General features: G+C 38.5%; 3 protein-coding genes across 3 annotated transcripts; all 3 read right to left on the bottom strand.

Annotated features, from left to right (window-relative positions):
* Positions 1-99: 99 nt before the first annotated feature.
* On the bottom strand, positions 100-4,310 carry LOC121978648 (beta-galactosidase 7-like). The gene is made up of 19 exons (XM_042530964.1): positions 4,128-4,310; positions 3,786-3,881; positions 3,592-3,704; positions 3,432-3,498; positions 3,273-3,365; positions 3,059-3,202; positions 2,876-2,970; positions 2,694-2,802; positions 2,533-2,617; positions 2,341-2,459; positions 2,080-2,244; positions 1,840-2,021; positions 1,672-1,763; positions 1,485-1,594; positions 1,131-1,238; positions 928-1,035; positions 682-827; positions 303-615; positions 100-210 (listed from the first exon to the last, which is right to left on the bottom strand). The coding sequence occupies exons 1-19, from the start codon at positions 4,308-4,310 to the stop codon at positions 100-102; spliced, it is 2,439 nt and encodes an 812-aa protein (XP_042386898.1).
* A 1,057-nt stretch (positions 4,311-5,367) lies between these two features.
* LOC121976504 (bifunctional aspartate aminotransferase and glutamate/aspartate-prephenate aminotransferase-like) lies at positions 5,368-9,093 on the bottom strand. The gene is made up of 10 exons (XM_042528685.1): positions 8,902-9,093; positions 8,619-8,841; positions 8,455-8,548; positions 8,269-8,372; positions 7,306-7,554; positions 7,098-7,211; positions 6,674-6,757; positions 6,011-6,181; positions 5,807-5,920; positions 5,368-5,712 (listed from the first exon to the last, which is right to left on the bottom strand). The coding sequence occupies exons 1-10, from the start codon at positions 9,009-9,011 to the stop codon at positions 5,572-5,574; spliced, it is 1,404 nt and encodes a 467-aa protein (XP_042384619.1). The 5' UTR covers positions 9,012-9,093; the 3' UTR covers positions 5,368-5,571.
* Positions 9,094-9,244: 151 nt separating this feature from the next.
* LOC121976503 (ammonium transporter 3 member 1-like) lies at positions 9,245-12,905 on the bottom strand. The gene is made up of 3 exons (XM_042528684.1): positions 12,182-12,905; positions 11,809-12,094; positions 9,245-9,876 (listed from the first exon to the last, which is right to left on the bottom strand). The coding sequence occupies exons 1-3, from the start codon at positions 12,824-12,826 to the stop codon at positions 9,347-9,349; spliced, it is 1,461 nt and encodes a 486-aa protein (XP_042384618.1). The 5' UTR covers positions 12,827-12,905; the 3' UTR covers positions 9,245-9,346.
* Between the last annotated feature and the right edge of the window lie 14,736 nt (positions 12,906-27,641).

Genomic DNA, 27,641 nt, shown 5'->3' with positions numbered 1-27,641 from the left:
AGAATTTTCATAACATTGCTGTGGCAGTTGCTGTTTTTTGCCAAGAGGAAACAAACAGTCCTTTTTTTTTTTTTTTTATGATTTTAAACTATCATTAGATCAAGAGCATCTTCCAAAAACAAGGAGTGATTTTCGAGTTCCAACACAGGGATCCCCTCCAAACATCTCATCAGTTACAAGAATGGTGCACTCTTGCTTACCAAGACAAGCCTGTCAAAATATAATTTTTTTAAAGAAAAAAAAAATGAAATTCTAAAAACAAAGAAGAGAGAATAATGCATTAAAATTGCGAGTTAGCTCACCTTCTTAATTATAGCTTCAGATTCCGGAGCATGGCAATTGCCGATGTTGGGATAAGCTAAACACTCTCCGAGAGGAGTCCCATAACTCGCAAACTCTATCATCGAGATGTTTCTCCCTTGTGGACATTGAAGTAGTGCATATGGATCCTTGTTCTTTGAAAGTACTGATGGATAATGTAATTCAGACACATGGCCGCAAACGCGAAAGATGGACATGGTTTCGACTCCAATAGAGCGAGGATCGCCACCGAGTTCCTCGAAAAGAACAAGGAGGTTGGCCGAAGGTTTAAGAAAAGATCGAGGAATATGATACCTGAAAGTAAGTAGAACATGAGCAATGTTGGTTTTAGGATTGAGTTTAGATAGTGTTTTTGCTTACAATGATTGTGTTGGGTCTCCACTTGGAGCTTTAAAAGATGCCCAATATCTTCCAATGCTTTCCCCATTGATCCAAACCTCTCCTTTACCCATATTTTCAAGGTTGAGCACCACTGGATCATCGCCTTTTGGAGCATCAAATCTCGTCTACACGAAAGATTTATGTGTTGGCATATGACAATGAAGCATGGAGAATGCTAAAGTTGATCGACTAACCACTTATCTATGATGAACATGGTATTATTACCTTGTACCACATCAAGGGTTTGTTTGTATAACCTTGTAAAGATTTCCATTCTGCTGTTTCTGAACCTTGTTCGGAGAAGATGAGCATACTTTCTCCTGTTAAACCCACCTGTATTTGTTCTTGTCAATTTCTTCACGAACTTGAGCTTTTATGTAAAAGGGAAACCCCAAGTTGTCATTGTTTCTTTTGTAGACATAACATACCTTGTAGTGCCATACCCAATTTCTTAAATCTCTTAGCGAACCACCCGAACCTTGAATTCTCACACGTCGAAGTCCCGCAACTCTCCTCTCAAGATAGGGTCCTGAATCCTTCAAACCAATTGTTGAAAATCATTGATAACTCTGGAGTAACAAGTTAACTATTAGTAATAGTTGAGACTCGCGGTTTGTTTGTAAACTTGTATTGAATGTTTCATGTTCCAAATAGTTTGCTCAAAGCATGAGCACTACTAACTTATCGACTGTGGAAATCAGTATATTCTCTAGCAATGAGAGAAGTTTAGATCATTGTATCTCTTGCTAATTGGTAACTAGTATAGAGTGTATGGTCCTCACCGGAAGCCCAACCATAACACTGAGCAATGAGATATCATTCCATCCTTCCCTAAATTCTATGGGTTGCTCAAAATTTGGTAGTGCTCCATCATGATCACCATGAACAGTACCTGTTCATCAACTAAGGCCTTAGTTTTATGCTTATCATTAGCTTCAGCAAATGCTTTAAGCAGTATATATAACTTACCTACAAGTTTACCATTTATGAATACATGTAGTACATGCGCGCGAGAACTGACATGAAGAGTTTGTGGACCATCATGTTGGGAATGGTTATAGCTGCAGTGATGTGGTAAAGATTCAGCTGAAGTGATTGAAGTGGACGAATAGATTGATCGAGTATGTATTGCAGTACCTTATGGTGTACCAGAGATAATCTGTGGCATCTTTTATCAATGACATTTGCTCTTTTAGTTCTTTTGCAGTGAATGAAGACTTGTTCTGGCTAATCACTTCATCTGCAAATGCTTGCCATTGCTGATCTTGACTGAGATACTGAATCGGTGTCGCAGACCGTTCACCGGTTTGAGCACTCACCTAACAATCAAACCAATTTTAGAGCTCACCTTTGCTGTATGACTGAAACATAGATCACCTTTGCTGTATCGAAGGCAACATCCTTGCAATTTGGTAAGACATTGATTGATCTGGCCGATAAGTCATACATAGCCCCGCGAAAATGAAGAGTCGCTGAATCGTGTTTATCGTAATTGACAAGAAAGGCAACACATTGTCCTGAATTGGTTTGAAAGACATGTGCCTATGCAGAAGTTGGGCACTTAAATTCCATTAGGATCCAGAGCATGGAACAAAGAAACCTTTTGTTATGTTTTTTCCTTGAGAATTAAGTCTTAACCTCTTGTTGCTGACCAAGGGATGAGTTTGAGTACACTCCCCAAAGTAATGCATCCTCTGATTGCTTGATCACAGCATGAAGATCCCTAAGGTGCCCCCATGTAGGCTTCCATATTAAACCTACACGAACACAAAAAGCTTATGTTTCGTCTCGAAGGAACTGATCATGACAAAACTATTTTCGTTGAGATACCATATTCATCGAGAGGAGCTTGATCATAATAAGCTGTTGTGACATATGAGGAGGCAGATTTTCCAAAGTTTGTTCCTCCGTGATACTACATTCAATCGGGTTTGAAGGACATAACTTAGAACATATACCAAATTGTGAGGAACCATAAGAAAGAAAGCTACCATGTAGTAGTTCACAAAGCTTCCATTCTTTTTGGCAATAAAGAGTGCAACTGCAAAAGCGATATCTTGAGCTGACCTCGGTCTTGGATTTTTTCCATAAACTTGATACCTATAAAATTGCAATTTCTTAATTCACTTAGACAAAAACTTAAGTAGGATGTATCGAGAATTCGATCACATACTTGAAGGTCCAATTTTCAGTCCATATTGCTGGTTTTTTGGGGGAATTAGGCCCTGCAAAAGTCAATCCGCAGTTCAACCCATTGCAAGCGTTGATCTGTACCAAAAAAAAACAACAAACAATTCTTCAAGTGATTTCTAGAGATACACATGAACATTGCTTTAAATTGACAAGAGAGATCGACCACCGGATCAGGAGCATCGTCTTGCTTGCACATCATCCAGGGAACACCAGTTTGAAGGCCTACCGCCATTGATGCAGTCCAGTTGACGTACAGAGGTCCCTTTTCATGGAATGCAGCCTCAACTGTTTTGTATTCATTTTCAATCTACATAAGCAAGAACACAAACTAGTAAGTGAGTGTCATATGAAATACAAGCACTGAAGGATCACATTACCTGGGAAATTATGATCGGGCCACCTTGAGAGGCAAACAACCTCTCAGATTTCATTAGATCGACTATCTTCGTCACATACTTTCGCATGCGGAACTGCATATGGCAAAGCAAAGTTAAGGTTCATTCAGAAAGCAGAGGATACTGACAAAGAACACCTACCTTGAAAGGTTCATTATCAGACCTGAAGACAATGTCAGGAACATCATGCAACCAAAATGGCAATCCTCTGCACAATTGAATCGAAAACAAAAGGCATCAGGATGATAAAGAACACTCTCAAGTGTTCATTCTTTTTAATGTTGAAGCATTTTATATATACCCGTAACTCCATTCCGCTTGGATAAAAGGCCCGATTCGAAGGCTCACATAGAGGCCTTGAGATTGAACTTCCTTGATGAAGCTCACAAGGTCGAATCGTCCACTAAAGTTATACTGAAAATCCACAAATAATTGTGTGTCTAGGAATTAAGGAACACATGGAATTACTACATCAATGGATTGAAGAAGACTTGCCTGTCCTTGTATAGGTTCATGCACATTCCAAAATACACAAGTTTGTATCACATCTAGCCCTCCTTCCTTTGCTTTCGCAATGAGAGATGGCCACATCTGTCAAATATATACAAAAAAGGCATGAAAAAGATTTACCATAAACATTTTCTACTAGTACACATTAATAAATCAGTATATTATATTAACCAAACGTTGATCTCCAGGAGTCAATTGAACAATCTTTACAGAAAAAAAATCTAATCTTCCAGCTCAATCAATCTATCTATAAATCAAAATCCAATCCTATCTAGCCAGTTGACTAACAATAAACAAAAGATATAATTAATTGAAGGATTTGTTTACCTGAGGGGTGCTTCGAGGGTAATGGATGGAACCTGAGAAGAGCAGCCTACGAGTTCCATTGATGATCAAAGATCTTCCGTCGTAGGTTACTTCAGCGTTTCCTTCTGCTGCAGTAGCTATCTTCCATGTCGATACCAGGAAGAATAAGAAGAAAAACACCTTCTTCTTCAGATCAGCCAACATCTCTGGTTTCTCTATCTGCAAAACTATGTTTTAATCTCGCAGAAAGAAAGATGGTGTGAAGGAGTGAAGATATATATACATAAATTCATATGGAAGCACACGACTGTAGAGGCAATAATGATTAATATTTTACTAGATAAAAATTAAGGAAATGTAGTAAATGCCCGTGAGGAATTTATGGATAGATTGTGTGTTATTTTGATCGTGAGGATGATCACACGGTTTGACAGCAATTTATTTTACTTAATTGTTGTTAACACTACTGTTTAATCCATAAGTATTTTTTTTTTGTAGAAATATAAAATAAAATTTTGGAAATTATTTCATCTGTTGATGCATAAAATTAAGTAATTCAATCTTATAAAGAAGTTAATATAATTTATTTTTTTTAGATGCTTCATTTACAGCTTCACTGATTTAAATGATTAATTTTATATTTTGAAAGATTTTCTAACAATAAACTTATAAAATCAATGAGCTAGCAATAATTACCTTTTTTTGTATTTTATTAGAGAATAAATTTTATATATATAAAAAAATAAGATTATTGCTTTCTTTAAGATTCATTTAATTAATGGGAATGAAAGCAGAGGAGTAAAGGATTATGATGGGATCATTTTTAAAGTATCCTACTAAGTTTTATTAATGTTAAAACACTTTTATAATTTTTATTTATTAGTAAAATATGTCATACAAAATCAAATGCCTAGTTTATCAATTTTAAATTATCGCATTAATTGCTTAGTAAAAAGATAGTTTGGAAACAAAATAAAAATTTTAAAGGACGTTTAGTTTTGACATTAATAAGATCAAAATATTAAATGTCAAGAGATATTTTAAAAATAACCCTTCTTTTTAAAAAAAAAAGTAGATTTTTTTTAAGAAAAAGGCAAAAATATTCTATTAAAACACAAAAATATATAGAATTTTATATCATTTCAACTGTACTCAATATTTTCCTGTAAAATTGTTGTCTAACCCAATTACAAAAAGAAGTTAAAAATGAAATATTGAGATTTTTTAAGAAAAAGCAAACACAATTTAGAACTCTGTTGGATATGGTAAAACTGCTTTTATCCAAACTAGGAAGTGTCGTAGAAATTTGTTCAACAGTTTGACGTTCTTCATGATCAAACAATACAATATCTTACACTACTTGTAACATTAAAGAAGAAATACTCGTGAATTTACTTCTCTTAGAAAAGCACAATGTCTTCATTCTTGCCGGTAAACCAATTACTTCGGCGAAAGATCTCCAGAATTAGACAGCAACAGGTGGTTTGAGCAGAGCCATGGCTTCTTTTATTTTCTTCATTGCTTCTTGCAATGTTGACAGAGATGCAGCATAAGAAATCCGAATGCATTTATCATCTCCAAAAGCATCTCCTGGAACAAGTGCAACCTGCCAATACAAAAGCAATTATGTTAGATGATGACGACGACGATGATGAAACGAAGACTCAAATGGCAATAACACATTATAACAGTTAACTCGCCTGGGCCTTGTCCAAAAGGAACCGGCAAAGGGATTCGGAGTCTTCAATGTTTCCAAAACCTTCAACCTCAGATCCATAATAGGAGCTAAAATCAATGAACAGATAGAAAGCACCCTGTTGTAGGAGAATATTTGTCATATTCAAGTGAAGTAAATTGTTTTTTTTTTAAGTGCAAAAACTAAAAAGAAAGGGGACAAAAAAAACCTGGGGCTCTGATATTTTCACACCGTCCAATTCTCTAAAGCTTTTAACTAAGAAATCACGTCTTTCCTGGAATGCTTTCACCATTACTGAAACTGCTTCACCGCCGGCATATCCCAAGCCTAGAGCTGCAAGGCCAGCTTTCTGAGATATGCTGCTAGCACCAGAAGTAGACTGCAATCCCATTGCATTTAGGAGTAATCAAACATGACTGCTGACGAAAACTAAGGAAACTATCACTACTCGACTGAGTTGAAATAAGAAGTTTAACGGGAAAATGGTCATCCATTTTCTACCGAAATGGTCTAGAATAATTTGGGAGCCTTTGTTTATGTTTTAGCAAAGATATCTATTTCATAACACATTACAGTACATGATATCCATTTCATTCTTGTATCCAATAAATTTTCATTTACTCTAACTCATAGACATATTGTCTTCTAGGATGAAGGTAACTGCATATATGTCAAACATTTACAGCTATGTGCAGATAAGCATATAATAAATCACATATTACATAAGCTAGTAAGACAAGGTTTTTTATTCTTTATTAGCTATATATAGGGGGAAAAATGACCATGCAACAACAACAGACAATCTAATGATAATTATTGAAAAAGTATTCTATCAGGGAGTCTTAGACCTATCGAGAAAATGAAGAATTACCTGGCTTTGAATCTTTCCACAAGCTGCTAAAAAGTGTTTAGGACAGGCAAGGTACCCAAGTCGCCAACCAGTCATTGCAAAGGCCTAAAATTTAACAACAATCAAACAAAACATGAAAACAAGAACTACTTTTTCATTGCTTGCAAGCATTAGTGTCTTATTTAGTAAATAATGAACAAAATTGAATGAACACTGAGAATTAAAGTAAATCCAGTTGTAACAGAAATTATTCTGTAAAACACTGGTGAATAATTGAAATTTATGAAACTACAAATAAGATCAGAACAGTGAAACTAATAGATGCAGCAATAAAAACATTGGAGGCTGGTTCCAACTTTAATTTTTCATATATTTGTCAGTATAGCACTATCAGTTGCTAAAATCTAGAAAAATTAACACAAGGGTAATAAAACTAACTAATTACCTTAGAAAATCCATTTACAGTTAGAGTTCTTTCCCACATTCCAGGTAATGAAGCAAAGCTTGTATGTTTGGCTGGTGGATATATTATATGTTCATATATCTCATCTGATAACACCTGAAAGACACACAGATATCTAATGTCCTGAACATCTTCGATTTGAAGCATGTATTATGTCCTGACAAATAGACTTTGTGTTCAGAAAGCTAACCAGAAGTCTTGGATGTTTCTTGACTATATCAGCAATCTCCTCGAGCAGTTTCCTTGGATAAACAGAACCAGTAGGATTGGATGGTGAACAAAGTATAAGCAGCCTTGAGTTCTCATTAATTCTTGAAGCAAGCAAGTCAGGACTTAGAAGAAAGTTATCTGATATGTTTGTTGGAACAATTACTGGAGCTGCATCAGCCAACCTAGCCATCTCAGGATAGCTCACCCAATATGGTGCTGGGATCAAAACCTACAAAAGGAGATTAGTGCATTTCCATGTAAGATACCAGGCATAGTGGCAACTTCTAATCATTGCAGGATAAGCAGGTACCCAAGCCAATACAAATGGGTTGGGTAATTACAAGTGCCCAACAGAACACATCCTGCTGCCATCACTAGATGTTAGGCACAGCAACAAGCTAGAATCATATCAGGATCGAGGAACTACCACGGTGGTGGAAATGAAACTGACAAGGAAAGTCTGTTTATTTTCACACAAAATATCAAACACCTTATGGGCGGAGCGCCTTAGTCAATACTCTAATGCAAGTTATGCAACCGACCATATTTCCCCAACTATGAAGATTGACTACATCTGAGCTGATGGTTTCCAGCCATAGATACTAGCACAGGAATGTTCTATACATGGAATCTGCAAGGCTAATATGCCAAGTTCACATGCTTTAGATGTGGAAGCAGTTAATTTGCATAGTTCAAATGAAACACATACCATAATTTTCTGATCCTGATAAAACAAGCAACCTCAATAACATTTTGATGAATGTAAACAAACGATCATTTTTGCAGTTAAAATACACACACAATCCTATAACAAGGACAATTCGATTTGTGTAGATAATATTGTATTATCCAACTAAAAGTATAATCCTGGAATCAAAGGAAAGTTTATATGTACTAAATATAGTGAATGAATAAATAACAAAAGAAAATTGATAAGTTTTACCTCGTCACCTGGTGAACAAACTGCAAGCACTGCTTGCATAATAGATTGCTTTGCTCCATTGCTAACCAAGATTTGGTCAGGTGAATAAGACAAGCCATTCTCCTCTGTCATCGTAAACAGAACGTAGCAGTAATTTGGCACTCTAAAACTGCAAAAAGTCATAAATTTGATTTCCAATTCACTGACCTAGAAGCTTATGACAAATCGCCTTCCTAAGTTCCAAAGTCCCAGCATTTGGAGTATACCTCGTATGCCCTTCTCGAATCGCAGTGATCCCAGCCTACACAGGGGTTATTCAATCAGAAAGAGTTGCGCGTATGAAAGATAAGTAAGCGGACGACGAGATTCACCTCCGCAATAGCAGCGGGGGTGTCAAAATCAGGCTCTCCGGCAGCCAGCCGGATGACGGGCACACCAGCCTGAACGAGGGCAGTAGCATGGTCGGTGATGGCCATAGTCTTTGAAGGCTTCACCGAGCTCACCCTGGGATTGATTGAGACATCGACAGGCGTCGTCAGATCAGCAGATGGCTCCAACGTCGCCCTCGTTTCCATCGAATGATAAAGCCTTTTCCTGCCCAACAGTCCCACCATCAAACCCTACTCAAATTCTCAGTAAACAAGCATAACTTACTTGGAGAAAGGCAAGAACTTTAGTGTCGATTTCGAGTTCCGAAGAGATCGGAGGGAAATGAGAGACGGGGAGGAAAAGGAAGAACGGCGGTGGCAGAGAGGGGATTGCATCGACGACGGGTGACTGTTCCGGGATTATGCATCAATAGGTTTAAAGGAAAATTCTTCGAGGCTTCCTCCACAAACCAACGTTCTATTTTTTTTTTTCTAGGAATTTATTTTGATATTAATCAAAATTTAAGGAAAACTTTAAAATACATATATAATTTTCCAATATTAAAAAGATCGGCAACCATTCTTCCAAACGTTCACGTTCACTGAGAAGTATACAAAATGAATGATTCTTTCATGCTACAAATCAGAAATACTTAATTCCCCATAATTTAATCAAACACATCTTTGATTCTTTCATTGAATGGATCGATTGATCAGGAGCTACTTGATCATCAAACGTTCTGCGTGACGCCGGTGGCCGGCTGGTGCTGGGCGGCGTGCGTCGTGTCGTCGTTGTACCAGCCGTGGCGCGTAGAGTCGTACCTCTCGCCGTCGCCCCACAAGGCGTAGGCCTCCTCGCCGTGCACTGCGTCGTCTCCGATAAGGAGTTGCTCCTCCGACATTCGCAGCGGGACGAGGAGGTTGATGACGAGGCAGATGATGGTGGTGACGACGAGGTTCCAGCCGATGATGAAGAGGCCGCCGGCGATCTGCTTGAGGAACTGGACACCGCCGACGCCGCCGTAGACAGCGCCGCGGGAGTTGGTGACGGGGAGGAAGAGGGAGCAGAGAGTGGGCTCCGCGAACAGGCCGGTGGTGAGGCCGCCGAGCAGGCCGGCGACGGCGTGGGTGTGGAAGACGCCGAGGGTGTCGTCGACTTGCTGCAGGATGCGGGAGCGCTTGTGGACGATCATCATGGTGAACCAGGGGATGCTGCCGGATAAGATCCCCATCACGATCGCCGCCCACCCTTGCACCAACCCTGTTCACGATCACCAGTCTCCTCCATTAATCAGCAGCAGATCCAAAAATGCAGAATCGATCAACCGCTTCTAATTTGCTAAAATAAATGGATTTTGATCCCGAACACCTCTGTTCTTACTCCCTTTTTTCGGTTCTCTATCAATAAAATCACCTCTAATTTACAAAAAACTTGAGATGCTAACAAATTCGTCCATTATTAATTAGAAGCAGATCCAAAAAAAACACGATGGCTTATGACTAGTATCCTGAGATACAGGGTGTAGCCACATATGCCGTCCACTGAGCCCACAATCCGACAGCCCAACATGGTTAGTAGTTCAATTGTGACAAAAGGCGAATTTGTTCATACTCAGTGTTCTCGTCATAAATCACGGGTGACTATTAGTCTTTGGAATAGTGACTAGCACATAAGCGGAGGTATTTATCTCGGCTTTGCCGAAATTCAAACCTCAGACCTCATTGTGACAGCACCTCATGCGCTAGCCACTAGACTCATCCGAGAGGACACATCGTTAGTAATTCAAGCATTATATGTAGGGATGACGATTTTCTCCGTAAAATTGGAGCCCCACGGGGAAAACTCGAAATGAGAATGGAGATCTCCGATTTTTCAGGGATGGGGCGGGTTCGGGGCGGATATGGGAATATTATCCCCATCCCCGAACCTGACCCGAATATTATTATTATTATTATTAAATAATAATATGATTTTTGAAAAGTATTAATAATAGTGTTAATATTAATATTAAATTTTTTGAAAATATTATTAATAATAATATTATTAATATTAATATTAATATTAATATTAATATTAATATTAATATTAATATTATCATTAATAATATTTATTAAATAATAATAATATAAATTAAATTTGGAAATGAGTTGGGGATGGGGGCGGGAATAGAGATTTGATCCCCGTGGATTCAGATTCGGAGAATCTCTAAACCCGAAAAAATGAGAACGGGACAGGGATAGGAATGATAAATTCGTTACCGCTTCGCCCCATTGTCATCCCTAATTATATGTTATGTGAAAACTTGATACTGACCATTAAGCCGTGCCCCGAGGGCAATGGCGCCCGAACATCTGTGTGCTAAAATACGATTTATTCGCTCTTAACATCTCTATCAATTCATCTTTAGATTAATATAAAGATAAATCTCAAGTGATCATTAGTGTACGTGACTGAAACATAACAACCCAAAACCTCATATGATAATACCTTATATTTTCCTACCTCGAAAAAGAATCAACCAGCACGAGAAATTAATTTCCCAACCATAAAAGCAATCGCTTCCCTGTTCCGATTATATATATATATATAAAACAAGCTTGCATGCTCTATCATGTGAATCCAGACTCAAAAGTAAATCTTTTTCAATAAACTTTAACAAAACTTCATTGAAATTTTCTTGGTGTAGAAACTACGCAAAGAGTCCTTCTAAACAGGATCTTGATTTTTTTTTTAAAAAAAAACATTTTTGAATAGAACAGCTCACGAGTGAAGTTATTGGTAGATTTAATTTTTTTAAGACATTTTCCTCATTAAAAAAACGTTTTTGTCTTTCTTTTTCAGTGTAGAACAGGTCGTTGCTTGCCGGATGATCCAAAAAGCAAGCAAAGACTTTGACTTTGAGCAAAGCACTTAAGTGATTGCACATTAAACGACGCAAATACGACGATAAAAAGATTAAAAGACAAAAAAGAAAGAGCCGCAAAGTCTCGAGGAATCACACGAGCCAGATTCCCCGTCAATCTTTGCTGCCATATGCATTCATTTGATCGGATTTTCCTCGTCTTGAAAGATTCATTTTAATTTAATTCTATTGATGTTGAAATATTTTAGTTGAGATTATCTTCTTCTTCTTTACTAGTAACAATCGCAAAATTAAGGTGATGAAATTGCCAAAAAAAATAGTATACATACCGGCGCCGGGAGTGATGCAGACGAGGCCGGTGATCATGCCCTGCACCGCGCCGATCACCGACGGCTTCTTGAAGAAGATGACGTCGAGGCAGGTCCAGACGAGGAGGCTGGTGGCGGCGCAGATGTTGGTGTTGAGCACCGCCACCGACGAGTCGATGTTGGCCGAGTAAGGATCGCCGCCGTTGAACCCGGCCCACCCCATCCACAGGAGTCCGGCTCCGGCGAGCATCAGCAGCACGTTGTTTGGGGGAAATCTCTCCCTGTCCTTCGTCGACCTCGGCCCAACCTTCGACGACGCAATTGAAAAAAGGGCGATCGTTAATTAAGAACCTTCGATTGGGAACAGAGGACTAAATTAAAGCTCCATGCTTACCCAATAAGCGGAGGTGAAGCCGGCGATGCCGGAGGAGAGGTGGATGACGTAGCCGCCGGAGTAGTCGATGACGCCCCACTGGAAGAGGAAGCCTCCGCCCCAGAGGGAGAAGGCGCCGACGGTGTAGGAGAAGGTGAGCCAGAGGGGGACGAAGAGCATCCAGGCGATGATGTTCATACGGCCGAGGAGGGAGCCGGCGAGGAGGATGAGGGTGATGGCGGCGAAGACGCACTGGAAGTAGACCATGGAAGCCATGGGGTAGTAAGGGGTACTCATGGCCGTCTCCAAGGTGCCGTCCTTGTAGTAGTGGACGGTGGCCGGCAGCTCCGCCTGCTTGATGAGGAACTTCTGGCCGAGCGCAGGCTTGGCCTTGCCCCACAGAGGGAGGAGCTTGTCGCCGAAGGACATGTTGTAGGCCCAGATGACCCAGCAAAGCCACACGGCGGCGAAGGCGTAGAGCGCCATGAAGGCAGAGTTGACCGCCCACTTCTTCTTCACGATGCTGCCGTAGAGGATGACCAGCCCGGGGACGGACTGCAGCCCCACCAGCGTCGCCGCCACCATCTGCCATGCGTTGTCGCCTTTGTTCAGCCAGTCCGCCACCGCCGCCGACGTGTTGCCTTGGTACGCCACCGGCACTGACATCGTCGCTGCCGTAGTCAACTAACAACCACTAAATATATACAGAACTAAGAATAGAATTGAGTGAAATCGGAGATTCTCCTTCCTTTTGCTACCGTATTTATAGAGAGAGAGAGGGAGAAGATTCAGCCGGCCAGAAAAGACAGGGACATGGAGATGGAATCAGCCATCCATTATTCCGAATAATGGAATCACAATAATAATAATAATTATAATAATAATAATAATAATAATTATTATTATTATATATACCGTCTCGTTATACTGCACCCTTCCGCGCGCCTCCTGTGCGCACCGTTCGAGGATGCGACCACGTGGGGACCACCCATATTGCCATGTCGGTTGCCCTTCACGATAACCCATTATTTATTTTATCCTGTTCATCCCCTGCGCATAAAATAAAAAAAAATTATTTTAATTTTTCTTTTTACTAATACTATAACACAATTCATGACTTAAAAACAAAATCTTAAAATTATAAGTAAAAAAGTCAAAATGTTGATCCTATCGAGCAGTCAGGCATGGATATCAGGAAGTCTATGATTCAGAAGAAGCAGTGCCATAATTACGATCTTTAATTAAAAAAATAAATTTTAAAAATTAAATATTAATGTAGATAGATTTTCATCATCCAAAAATTTAAGGGTGCATTTAATTTGTAGTTTTTTTTATTTTCATTCTTAGAAAATAAGTATTTTTTTTAAAATAGAAAATAATTTTTAGATATTTTTTACTTTTCTAAAAAATGTTATCTATTTCTCTAGAAAGCATATGTGAAAAATACAAACCAAATATTATTTTTTAGAAAATGCATATTTTTTAGAAAATAAAAATAAAAAATACGCAAATCAAACACCCCTAAAATATAGATCCGCTACATTAACGATACCTCTAGTGCCGAACCCATAAATATGTGGAACCAAACACCCCTAAATTTTGAATTTAAAAAGGTTGAAATGAACTTAAATTTGAAATTTTCAATCATAGCTCTTGGTTTTAATTAAAACAACGATCTATCAATCTATAAAATTTATCTATGACTTAAAGTCAAAAAATCATATGTGATCTTACTTATCATAATATTTAGCATTTCTACTTCATTACGATCTAATTAAGCATCATAACTAGCAGCCTAATAAAATAAGTTTATACTTTACTACTCTCCTTCAATTAATGAAATACGAAAGAAGAAAATAATAACTTACTTCTCTTGGAAGATCATTGTTTTTGAGAAAAATAGAAAAAAGAATATAGGGAAGAAGAAGTAAAAGATGAGAGTTTTACTTTCTTCATTAACAACCTCGACTAGAGAAGAAAATGTGAGGGCTACGGGCTGCTCTTGTTGTTGGAAGAGGACAAATGTTGCATTTCTTGTTTGCCGAAGAAGATAAAGGAGAAGAAATGAGAACTTTTGTGCTTGAGAAGAGGAGAAGAAAAAATTATAGGTTTACTATAGTTGAAGAAGACAAGGAGAAAAAGTAAATGAGAAAAAAGAGGAAAGAAAAACTAATAGAGAGAGAGAGGCAAAGTGGTGGCGTAAAGTATGGTGTGATTGCAACATGCATATGAAGAAAGAAGAGAAAAAAAATTGAAATAGAAGATTTCCTCTAAAAATATCCTAATTTGTTTTAAATATCTAGTTTAAATTTTAAACTTCATTCAACCATAATTTAACCAAATTAACTTCAAATCAATCCTGATTTGAACCAACATCATTTTTATTTCTGCACTCATCCGTTGGATTTAATTCAAACTCGATTCAATTTTAATTTAGTGCCCACACTTCATGTCTTATAATTTAATTTATCCATTTATTATTATATATTTTATTTTAAAATTTAATACTTTTTCAAGTAGCAATATTTCATAATAAAAGTGATACCGATGGATAGTTTAGGCATGAGATTTTTAAATATATGATCAATTTTAATTTCTAACAATGAATGAATGATGATGAACTAATCAATCAAAGTGACCGTGAGAATTTTCAAATATATAATATTATTTTTTTAACTAAATACGAGAGAGGTGGTCCTCCACGTAGCTACGCCCATGCTCGAAGGGTCAGGAAGTTGGTCTAGCTCGGAAAGTCTGAGTACTCTTGAGGTTGGGAAGTTGGAGTACTCGGAAGATTGAAAAGTTAGTCCGACTCGAGAAGTCAGGAAGTCGGAGTACTCGACAGGTTGGGAACTCAACAACTCGGGAGGTTAGAGTGCTCGGCAACTGGTTTGGAGACTGGCTTAGCTTGATCGGTTGGAGACCGTTGACATGCCACATGTAATCTATGTAATCTATATTGACCAAGTCCTGGATCCATACTATACGGCCCTGCATTGATCGAGTCAAGAGATCTCTTATATGGACTCTTTATTGATCGTGTCAGGGACTGCTATATATGTGAACTTACTTACCTGTATCAGGTATAATAGGAATTGCAATGAGAAATCACAAAATCTACGAGAGCGAGTTTAATTTTTTTTTTATTAATGTTTACATACTTGATGAAGTCGTGGAATTAAATACTCGTAAATATTCTAATTTAAGTTATCGATTAGATTGGTTGCTTATTAATTTCCCCCCATGAATCACGTTATACTTATATTCTCGATGAATCTTGCAAGAAATTCAAAGTTGACTTTGATATAAAATGGCTTGCCAACCTTTTTTTCTTAGAAGAAGTGCTTTTGTTGTTGTTGTTGTTTTTTAATTTATTTGGATTGAAATTTACTCATTTAACTTTAACTAATTGATATTTGTGTTGATTCTTTCATTTCATTGCATAAAACTCATTAAACAAGCTAATTAATATAATGAAACATATTACTTATAATAAGTAGGAATATTCTTTCCAACTCTAGTTTCATTTCATTCGTCCGAATTATGTCATTCTCAGACAAAAACTGGTATATGACTTCATTCGAATTGAATTTTCTATTTATTTTGCAATGGAGACTGAAATCATGACTCATGAAAAGCAACAAAAAAATTATAAAAAATAAAAATAAATAATTAAAACTAGAATCGACAGTTGTCTCCAAAGATCAAAATCAATAAGAATTTAAAGAAGCAAAAGACATGGAATTGGTAAAGTTTTCCAAGGGTTTTAATAGACTCAACGAGCCATTGCAGCCATCCAAATCCAGCGGCTTAGTATTTCCATTTTGTGGCTATAAAATTATTTTACATAAATCACAAAGTGATATTTTAATTAAAATAAATAAATAAATAATAGTGTTTGGTATATATAAATAAAATTGTCCATATATTATATTCTCTTGACATCATTAATCAACAGTAAATGTCTTTTTGTGCATCTTTTTGGTGACGAAAAGTAAAAGGTCGTGTTATTTTGAGAACCATGGGATAAATTTAATTTGTTTGATGCATGGGATCATACAATTTAAATCTTGACAAATAACCAGTAAATAAATAAACAAATAAATTCATTCTATATTCTTTTGGGGTATTAATTCTGTTGCGTATAATATTCGACAGTAGTAGAACATTATTTTGTTGCGTAGAATCAACGATTGTTTATCTTAGTAGCTATTGATTTACGATTAAGTGTCAAGTCAGGATAGCCTACCGATTAGATAACTATCATTATTATTTATCTCAAGCAAGAAACATTATTTATTGATCTAAAATAATCCCAGTTGTTTAAAAGAAAGGTTTCTTGTTTCACTCTAATTAGGGATATATTGTATCGGCGATTCTTCTCGTGCCCTCTCGTCAAGTGTTTGAGTCTTAATGATGTAGATTATATCATACGGGAGATTCATGAAGCTATTTGTGGGAAACACATTGGAGGAGGGATGTTAACTCGAAAAATATTACTAGTTGAGTATTTTTGATCAACTATACAGGTAGATAATGTCTGCGTTGTTGCTACTTGTATTCGTTGTCAAAATCATCATAACCTCTCTCATCGCTCAATTGCACTCTTGAAAACCTCCACTATGTCATACCCCTTTGACCAGTGAAACATGGATATTGTAAGCTCCTTTCCGATTAGACCTTAATAGAAGAAGTCATTTCTCTTTGCGGTCGTTGACTACTTCTTCAAATGGATGGAAATTGAACATTGGCACGCATAACTGAATAAAATATCGAGAAGTTTATATGACAATATATTGTCTAACGATACGAATTGCCTCACAAATTCGTCTCGGATAATGGTCAATAATTTCAGGGTTGCAGATTAAAAGAATGGTGTGAGAGATTTAAAATTAAGCAAGCCTTCACCTAGGTGGCTTAGTCACAAATCAATGGGCAAGTGGAACTGTGGAAGTGACCAACCGAGAGATAATCAAAGGACTCAAGATTAAGTTGGACCACGTCAAAGGCAGTTGGGTGGATGATTTGTCAAGTATTCTCTGGGCCTATCAAACCACACCTCAGGAAAGTACGAGAATGACTCCTTTAATTTTCACCTGGTTTATGGTGGGGAAATAGTCATCCCTATAGAAATTATTGAAGAATCCATTCGAAGAAGCACCTATGGACAGGACAACTAAACAATCTCTCTTATATCTCGATTTGATCATGAAACTTGAGAAAAGATAGCTACTCGATTCATGACGTATCAACAACGGATGTTTCTCAATTACAACAAGCAGGTCTTTTCCCTCGCCTTCCAAGTTAGAGATTTGGTTTGGAAGAAGATCAAGTTGATCAACGACGTTAACAAGATGGAACCGTAGTGGAATAGACCATCCGGATGACTTGCAAATGAAGTTTAGAAGACGTAAGTGGCAAGAAACTCGATTGCCAATGGAGTGTCAATCACCTGAAACCCTATTTATCTTAAGCAGCTCTAGTATCCTTATCTTTTCAGTACCATATTTTTGTATTTCCTTCTCTTTCAATAAATTAGCATTTTTGTCAAACTTGGATTCTCTCACCAAACTCCCTCGATTCGGACATAGTCGGAGTCAAAATCGCGGCTGCAGTAGCAACCTCCCTTTCGCACAAGAGTCGAATGCATATCGTATTGTCATGTCCTTTTTAAGGCTCAACCCCCGCCGACTCGAACATAATCGGGGTTGAGATCTCGGCTGTGGTAGCAACCTACTATTCACACAAGGATCGAGCGCATATTGTATCATCATGTCCTTTTCAAGCACAAAACTCCCCCAATTCGGATATAGTCAGAGTCGAGATCTCGGTTGCGGTAGTAACTGTTGGGACCGATATGCCTGCTAGAGGGGGGTGAATAGCGTCTCATCGCTTCGTCTTGATAATATGCAGCGAAATACTAATACAAACACAACCAACGGTAACTCAGGGATTTAATTGGTATCCACCTCAAGAAGAGGTGACTAATCCAATGATCCACACACCGAGCACACACCTCCACTATGAAACACTCCTTCTCGGTCGCAGCTGAAAGCGGAGAAGCCTTACACAAACACCTCACAACAAGAATCACTCAAACAAGAAGAAAATACACAAAGGTATAAAATAAAACCTCTCCTTGCTTGATCTTGCTGATGTAGGTTGCCTCTTGAACCTTGGAGATGCACCCCAAGAGCCTTCAAGAACTGGCGGTGAAGATCGGAAGAAACTCGGTGAAGATCGCACGAAAAGTCGCAGGAAGAACGCAAAGCTCTAGCGAAGAAAACACTCCGCCCAAGCTTTATACAGTGCTCCCAATTGATCCGAATTAGTTCCAATCGATTGCCACGTCACATATGCACAATCTCAGCCATCCATTACTCGTTTCCTGCTCAACGGTCACTTCTCAATCGATCGACCGATCAATTGGGACCATCTGAATCGATCGGCCGATCGATTCAAACCAATTCTGTGCTCTCGCGTCCGCACGAGAGCTTCTCCTCCCCAATCGATCGACCGATCGATTGGTAGATCACAATCGATCGCCTGATCGATTGGGAAAGCTTCTATGCTTGTGAGTAATGCTCCCAATCGATCGACTGATCGATTTGAGTCATCCGACACTCGCAGCACACTCCAATCGATCGACCGATCGATTGGACACTGGTTCAATTGATCGACCGATCAATTGGACACTGGTTCAATTGATCGACCGATCAATTGAACACCCTAAACTTACCTCAAACTCAAGTTCAAGGTCCCAAACCCAACTCCCGGTCAACCATGACCTGTTGGGTATCCATGCCTAGCATTTGGCCAACACCCGACCAACCTCGAACTAGCCTTCTAGCCTCCTCCATCAACCTTACGTCCCTCAGATATCTCCCATCCTTCACGCATTGCCTTCAGGAGCTTCCTTCGGCCTCATCATAGTTGTCGGATTATACACCGCACTCGATCAACCTCGAACTAGCCTTCTAGCCTCCTCCATCATCCTTGCGTCCCTCGGATATCTCCCATCCTTCACGCCTTGCCTTCAGGAGCTTCCTTCAGCATCATCCTAATTATCGAGTTCTCCTTGCCAAGTCACACTAGGACTTACCTTGCCAAGACCACATGCTTGGACTTTCAACCTTTGCCAAGATCACACTTGGACTTTTCCAATTGTCTGGCTCCTCACCAGAACTTTCTCCCTTTGCCAAGATCACACTTGGACTTTTCAATTGCCTGATCTCACTTATCAGGACTTTCACCACTAAGTCTAGTCAACACTGACCTACTTGGATTTTCACTCTTGCCAACCTTCCTGTTGGACTTACCTTTGCCTAATCTCCAATTAGGACTTTCCCAGTCAAGTCTCCTGTCAACCTTGACCTACTTGACTTCTCTCTTGCCTAACCTCCAGTTAGGACTTTCCCAAATGCCTAAACTCCAGTTAGGACTTTCCCAAATGCCTAAACTCCAGTTAGGACTTTTCCATTGCCTAAACTCCAGTCAGGACTTCTCCACCACCTAACCTCTAGTTAGAACTTCACCATTGCCTAATCTCCAGTTAGGACTTCTCTACTGCCTAACCTCCAGTTAGAACTTCCAGACGCCTAACCTCAAGTTAGGACTTACTCAGTCAAGTCTTCTGTCATCCCTGACCTACTTGACTTGTCTTCTTCTCAACCTGGTCAACCCTTTGACCATCTCCACAACCGGACGATTGCCCTAGCAATCTCCATATATTGTCAAATATCAAAACTTATATCCTGACTCAAACTTGACTCAACTCAAGCTTAGTCAAACTGGTCAAACATGACCTAGGGAAATTGCCCAACAGTAACCTCCCATTGCACAAGGGTCGAACGTGTATTGTATCTTCATATCCTTTTCAGGGACAAACTCTCCTAACTCGAACATAGTCAGGGTTGAGATCTCAGATGTGGTAGCAATCTCCCGTTCGTACAAGGGTGGAGCACATATTATATCATCATATCCTTTTCAGGGTTTGAACCTCTTTGACTTGGATATAGTCGAGGTCGATATCTCGACTGCAGTAATAATCTCCCCTTCACACAAGGGTCAAGCACGTTTCATATAACCATGTTACTTTTTTAGAGCTCCAATTACCCGAATTAGACATAGTCAGGGTTGAAATCTCAGTTGCAGTAGCAACCTTCCCTTCACATAAGGGTCGAGTACATATCATATCGCCATGTCCTTTTCAAGGTTCAAACTCCCCCGACTCGGATATAGTCGGGGTTGAGATCTCGGCTATGGTAGGAACCTCCCATTCGCATAAGGGTCAAGTCATATTGTATCATGATGTCTTTTTTAGAGCTCCAAATCCCTTGACTTGGACATAGTGGAGGTCGAGATTTCAGTTGCGATAACAACCTCTTTGCACAAGAATCAAGCATGTACCAAAAACACCTCCTGATTCGGACATAGTCATGGTCAAAAGCAAGAAAACTAAGGGTGTGTTTGGTTTACGCATGTTCCATTTTCATTTTCTGGAAAACGCGCGTTTTCTAAAAAATAGAAAATGACTTTTCGCCGTTCTCTATTTTTCTAGAAAATGCTATCTATTTTTTTAGAAAACAGACATGGAAAATGCAAACCAAACACCATTTTTCAAAAACACGCATTTTTCAAAAAATGAAAATAAAAAACGTGCAAACCAAACGCACCCTAAGTTTTGAAAAAAAAATAATTCATGACGGTCATTACCAAAAGGATGATTCATTACAAAATGATGCTAAGATAAATCTACCACGTTCTCATCTAGGATGTTGTCAATAATCTTGGACATGTTGATGGTGGGGGTGTTAGAGTGTATACTGAAAGCCTAAGTTTTTGTAAACATTTATTATGAATAAAGAATCACATTTGGTCAAATTATCTACATTTGTTTGTAGTTGTTCAATTAATTTATATTGTAGATAACATAGTATGTGGTGTCACATACAGAAGATAATGTTATCAGTACCTTATAAATTATAGACAGTAGCTCACGACCAAAATGGAAAGGAACAAACCATTGGAAGGTCATAGTGTAATTAGGAATTAGTTTATCTTAACTAAATAATTACACTAGTACACTTAGAGTGTATTGAGTAGGACCATTAGAGGTTGTTTCTTTTATACTGACTTTATAAAGGAACAAATACCTCAGTTATTATGGAAGTGTGTGCTCTTAATCCTAATATAATAACAATCACATATATTTGATATTTATTTCTTTAATTTATCAATGGGTGAGATTTAGTTCGATAAATCAATAAGCCCGATAAGTTGGGAAATGATATCACTTATAGTGTGTATTGTTGATTATAGAAGGAAACTGTGTCCTAGTATCTAGGTTGATAATGTCCCCAAGATGAGCTCATAAGGATTGTCATGTTAAACCCTGCAGGTGGACTTAGTCCAACATGACGATAAGGTTGAGTGGTACTATTCTTGAATTAAGATATTAATTAAATGAGTTGTCAGTAACTCACTTAATTAGTGGACATTCGACATTTTAAACACAGGGAGACTAACACACTCATAATAAGAATGAGCCCAAAAATATAATTTGGGATTGGTGCGGTAGTTCAAAAATAGTTCTCTAGTGGAATGAATTATTATTGATAAAATTAAGTTGTGTGTTCGGGGCGAACATGGGATGCTTAATTTTATCGGGAGACCAAAACCAATTCCTCCTCTCGGTCCCTATCGTAGCCTCTTATTTATAGAGTACTATACCCACTTATACCCATCTTCATACCCATGATGTAGGGGCCGGCCAAGCTATGCTTGTGGATCAAGCTAGGGTCGGCCAAGCCTTGGTTCATGGGTGGCCGGTCCTAGCTTGAACCCAAGCTTAGGTGGCCGACCCCCATTAAATTAAAAGAATTTTAATTTTAAATTTTTCTTATGTGAAAGATATAATTTATTGGAGAGATTAAAAATTAAAATATCTCTTTTAAAAGGATCTACAAAAGATTAAAGAAAGAGATTAGATCTCTTTCCTTATTTGTAGATTGGAAAGATATTTTATTTTTCTTCTTTATAAATTATTCACATGTTGAAAAATTAAAATTATAGAAATTTCTTTTTATCCACTATGAAGGGATAAATTTTATTTTAAAATTTTTCCGGAAGTAAATAAGGAAAGTTTAATTTTTCAGAAAATTTTCCTTATTTGTTTGATCCTAGTTGTGTCCGGCCATAAGATGATTAAGAGGGAAGTTTAATTAAATTTTCCTAAATAACCATTGACAAAAAGAATTAGGGAAAATTTTATTGTAAATAAGTTTCCTTAATTACAAAGGCCAAGGATTATAAAAGAGGGGGTTAAGGTGCCTTCAAGGGACACAACCTCTATTATTTTCTCCCTCTTTTTCCTTGGTGTTGTGGCCGGCCATCCTCTCTCCCTCTCTTCCTCTTTGTGGTGGCTGAAACTCTTCCTTGCTTGGAGCTTTTGTGGTGGCCGGATACTACTTGGAGAAGAAGAAGAAGAAGGAGAGAAAGCTTGCATCCCTTGAAGCTTAGTTGGTGGAAAAAGTTCTTCATCCTTGGATTTTGGTGCTTGGCCGAAACTTGAAGGAAGAAGAAGAAGGTGCTAGGTGGTCCTCATCTTGGAAGATCGTTGCCCACACAACGTCCGAGGTTAGAAGAGGAATACGGTAGAAGATCAAGAGGTCTTTCTAAAAGGTATAACTAGTATTTTTCCTTTCCGCATCATACTAGTTATTTTTGGAAATAATACCAAATACAAGAGGCTTGCAATTCTAGTATTTCGAAATAGTTTTCGAATTTGTGTTCTTTTGTTTTTCTTTTCCTTGTGATTTGATTGTTCTTTTCGGTTGATCTAAAGTTATTTAAGGAAATTAAATATTAACTTTCCTTAAAAGGCTTTGTCTAGACGGTGGTGGTTGTTCCCATATCCAAGAAGGTCATGTGCCTCACCATGCAGTCCTGGAAGCCAATTTTGGAAACTAATATTTAATGAAATTAATAACCTAGGTGATTTGGATCGAACGTGTTAAGTTTCGCAGGAGATCCAAGTCTAAACCTAAAAGAACAAATAGATTAAACTTTGGATCAAACGTGTTAAGTTCCGCAGGCGATCCAAGTTTAATTTAAAAGAACATATGGTAGCTAGGAAAAGGTTCAGACCTTTGTACAAAATTTTTGTACAGTGGAACCATTAGATTTTCCGAGTAGCAACCAACAGGGGGTCGGGTGGCATGCCGACTGGTAGATGTCCATTCTCTATCAGTTGTCGAATGGTGTCGTCCATCCCATATCGTACCATCCAGATGAGAGGGGTGCCTACTAGGTTGTAAAATTCCTCCGAATGCAGGAATTTTCTCTTTCGGGTAATCCAACATCCATCTTCCCCATCTTGATATTCTTGGAACTTGACCATTTTGTCTTCTAGTTGCCCTCTTTGGCCTTGAACGTCACTTGAAGCTTAGACTTGGAGGCTTCCATGACCTCCGTGGCGGCTTTAGCTGCCTCTAGCTTAGTATGTATGGACTCCACTTCGCATAGTTGGGCCTCCATCAAGGCCTTGGTCGACTTAGCTTCCCATCTGGTGGGCCCCAATTCCACTTTCAGGGGCTCCAACTAAGTGTGATTGGCCTCCAATTCGGTCCTAGCTGTCGCCAACTCGGCCCTAGCAGTCTCTGCTATGCTCGGGCACTCTCCAGTGAAAACTTTTATTTTTGCCGCAGCCTCCAGCTCTTCTCTCTCCTTCCACTGCTCCTCCCCCTACGACTTCAGCTTCTTGTTCTCGGCCTAAAGGGATTCAACCTCACACTTCATCTTGTTTAGGTTGTATGTCACATAGATCCTCTCCGCCATCACCTTGGCTATTCCCCTCTTTAGTCGAGTGATCACTACTTGATCGGAAGCGGGGACAACTTGTTGTTTCTTCAAACGGTTGATCTCCGACTGTATAAGGGGCATTTCTTCTTGGGTCGCAACTAAGACCTCCTAGGAAGGAACTACGGCTAGCCGAGACTCCAGTTCGGCAATTTGAGCCAGTAGTTCCTGCAGACCCTGAGATATGGCAGGGTCGGTGTAGACCTTTTATTTATTCCTAGCTTGGACACCAACACCACATTGACGAGTCAAGTCAGGATTTGTACCTCCCGTATGTGCCTGGCTTCCATTAGCTTGTCAATTTCCGACTGAATCACTTGATTTTATTCCAGAGAGAAATTTTACTTCTTTTGTCAAACGACCAAACCTCTAGCAGTGTGTTTAGCCGGATAACCATTATAGTCGGAAAAACATCTATAACATCCTTTGACAACCACGCGAAGACATTATGGTTGCATGAGGGATATGCAATTAATTCTTGTTTGAGTCTGGAAGGGAGGTTGGTAGCTACTCGGGTGACCCCGCCTAGATGACTAGGATGAACCTGTACACTTTCATGATTCTCCACCAATTGGTATATCAGCGCCTCCTAGATGACTTGGACAACAGTATCCTGAGTTTGACAGGCCTTACGTGAGTCTATTTGGATTATATAAACATAGTATTTTCTCACCATCGATTGGTCACCTTTACCTCCCTGACCTAGCTTCAAACTAGGACCTTGATTTTCTAATAGAAAGTGGAGACTACTGCTTAGGAAATACTCAATGCTGGCCTCCCCAATATAACATTGTAAGCAGAGGTTTTGTTTGTGATAATAAAGGATGTTTATCGAGTCTGCATTAGTAGTTCCTTCCCTAAGGAAAGAGAGAGTTTAATTTGGTTGATTAGTTGTACTTCATGACTTATGAAGGCATACAGGAGATATGTATAGGATGAAATTCTTCTCCGTCCAACTGCATTTGATGGAAAGCCATTTTAAAAATGATATTGACAAAACTGTTGGTGTGATTTGCACTAACAAACTAACTTGAATTTTGATGAATGACAAGTAAGTTAAGTTAGGTTCTGTTGTGATCTAACTACATGATTAAGTGTGCGATACGAAGTCCAAATAGGTTGACGGACCGACCGAATATTTGACAGGAAACCCAGCTAGGTCAACAAGATGACTAGATAACTGGTACGAAGTTCAGATAGGTCGATGGGCTGACCAGATATTTGGCAAGAAATTTAGCAAAGTCGACGGACCGACCGGATAGCTGATACAAAGTTCAAATAGGTTGATGGGTTGATCGGATATCTAGCAAGAAATTCAGCTAAGCCGACGGGTCGACCGGATAACTGATACGAAGACCAGATAGGTCGACGGGCTGATCGGATATCTAGCAGGAAGTCTAGCTAGGTCAACGGACAGACCGGATAGCTGGCATGAAGTCCAGACAGGTCAACGGGTTGACCTGATGTCTAGTAAATTGGTAAGTTAAGGTAAGTCACCGGAGGAGAGTGACCAAGTGAGGGCGCGTTTCGATTGAAGGGGCAGTAGGCGTTGGTCCAGTTTAGGTCCATTTGAGATTCCTAAGCTGAAACCTTGACTAGTTCCTGGTCCTGGGAGAACAAGAACTAATTACTACTCTTTATTATTAGTTCCTGGTCTGCTGTTTGGCAGAGCGAGATGGTCGTTCAGCCTTCGTGCCTCCCTAGTTGAGCTTCATGAGCGTCGGAAGCTCGGTGTCTGATCGAGCTGTCGAAGTGTCGGACCGTCTACCCTTCCTGCTGACCACGGAGGTAATTTGCCCGATCGGACACCCACCTAACATTGACCATTTTGACCTCCTGCCGGTCGAGCCCTACCTTACCACCGGATCAGCTAAAAAGGAAAGATTTTAACAACAATTTAAATCTCTCTTTTAAATTTCCTATTGTGGATGGCTACAAAAGGAAAGGTTTAAAATAAAAAATTCCTCTTTTAAACATTGTAGATGGCTACAGAAAGAAAAGATTTTTAAAATTAAAACCTCTCTTTTAAATCATGGTTACAAAAAAGGAAAGTTTTAACAAAAATAAAATCTCTCTTTTAAACCATTGTAGATGACTACAAAAGGAAAGATTTTTTAAATTTAAAACTCTATTTTAAAATCATGTGGATGACTTCAAAAAAGGAAAGTATTTAAAATTTAAAATCTCTTTTAAAACATTGTAGATTACTACAAAAAGAAAGATTTAAAAAATAAAAAATCCACTTTTAAACCCATCTTAGTCGGCCCCTTGCTTGGGCGCCAAGCAAGGGGTGGTCGCCCCCTTGCTTGGGCGCCAAGCAAGGGGTGGTCGGCCCCTTGCTTGGGCAACATACAAGGATGTGGTCGACCATAAGGATGACTTGGGTGGATGCGAGGCTTTATAGATAGAGGCTACAGCAGGGACATAGAGGAGGAATTGGTTTTGACCTCCTGATGAGTTTGAGCTTCCTGTGTTCGACCCGAACACCCAACTCAAGTTCATCAATAATAACTCATACCACTAAAGAGTTATTATTGAACTACTGCATCAATCTCATATTACATTATGTGCTCTTTCTTATTATGAGTGTGTTAATCTCCCTGTGTTTAAGATATCGAATGCCCATTAATTAAATGAGTTACTAACAACTCACTTAATTAACATCTAGATCAAGAGTAGTACCACTCAACTTCATTGTCATGTCGGAACTAAGTCCACCTGCAGAGTTTACATGATAATCCTTATAAACTCCTCAAGGAGACATCATCATCCTAATAAATAGGACACAGTTTCCTTCTATAATTAACAATACACCATATAAATAATATTATTTTTCAACTTATCGGGCCTGTTGATTTAACGAATAAATCTCACCCTTTGATAAATTAAAGAAATAAATACTAAGTATATGTGCTTGTTATTATATCGGGATTAAGAGTACACACATCCATAATAACAGATGTTTTGTTCTTTTATGCAGTCAGTATAAAAGGAATAACCTCAAATGGTCCTGCTCTATACACACATAGTGTACTAGTATAATTTTATAGTCAAGATAAACTAATATCAAATTACACTACAACCATTCCAATGGTTTGTCCCAATCCATCTTGGTTGTGAGCTTCTATTTATAATCTATAAGGAACTGATAACATGATCTTCTGTGTGATACCACACACCATGTTATTTATAATATAAATTAAATGGACAACTGGATTTAACTAAATGTAAACATTTGACCAATGTGATTCTTATTTCAAATAAATGTTTATATAAAAAGCTAGACTTTTAGTATACATTCTAACAATAATCTATCATTCCTTTGAAATATCTGAATATCCTCTTCATCGCTTTCCAGTATCTCGATCTTGGGTTTGATTGGAAACGACTAACTAAGCCAACAACATAGCTTATATCAGGACGAGTACACAACATAGTATACATTAAACTACCAATAGCTCTAACATATGATTTTTTCTTCATTTCAAATATTTTCTTAGGAGTCTTGGGATACATACTTTTGCTCAAAATAGTATCTCTCGCTATAGGTGTATGTTCAATGTTGCAATCTGACATATTGAAGTGTTATAGCATATTAATGATATAAGCTTCTTGAGACAAA

The sequence above is a fragment of the Zingiber officinale genome, chromosome 4B (genome assembly GCF_018446385.1).
Source record: "Zingiber officinale cultivar Zhangliang chromosome 4B, Zo_v1.1, whole genome shotgun sequence".
Classification (NCBI taxonomy): Eukaryota; Viridiplantae; Streptophyta; class Magnoliopsida; order Zingiberales; family Zingiberaceae; genus Zingiber; species Zingiber officinale.
This window is presented reverse-complemented; position numbering and strand designations above follow the sequence as displayed.

Excerpts from the sequence above, each read along its gene's own strand:
- LOC121978648 (XM_042530964.1), bottom strand. The coding sequence starts at position 4,310 with ATGTTGGCTGATCTGAAGAAGAAGGTGTTTTTCTTCTTATTCTTCCTG. Across the intron at positions 3,499-3,591 it reads CAAGCGGAATGGAGTTACGG|AGGATTGCCATTTTGGTTGC; the intron begins GTATATATAAAA and ends TCAATTGTGCAG. Across the intron at positions 3,366-3,431 it reads CTGATAATGAACCTTTCAAG|TTCCGCATGCGAAAGTATGT; the intron begins GTAGGTGTTCTT and ends TGCCATATGCAG.
- LOC121976504 (XM_042528685.1), bottom strand. The coding sequence starts at position 9,011 with ATGCAATCCCCTCTCTGCCACCGCCGTTCTTCCTTTTCCTCCCCGTCT. Across the intron at positions 7,212-7,305 it reads AGAAACATCCAAGACTTCTG|GTGTTATCAGATGAGATATA; the intron begins GTTAGCTTTCTG and ends TGTGTCTTTCAG. Across the intron at positions 6,182-6,673 it reads GTGGAAAGATTCAAAGCCAG|TCTACTTCTGGTGCTAGCAG; the intron begins GTAATTCTTCAT and ends ATGGGATTGCAG.
- LOC121976503 (XM_042528684.1), bottom strand. The coding sequence starts at position 12,826 with ATGTCAGTGCCGGTGGCGTACCAAGGCAACACGTCGGCGGCGGTGGCG. Across the intron at positions 12,095-12,181 it reads GCTTCACCTCCGCTTATTGG|GTTGGGCCGAGGTCGACGAA; the intron begins GTAAGCATGGAG and ends GCGTCGTCGAAG. Across the intron at positions 9,877-11,808 it reads CTGCATCACTCCCGGCGCCG|GGTTGGTGCAAGGGTGGGCG; the intron begins GTATGTATACTA and ends GATCGTGAACAG.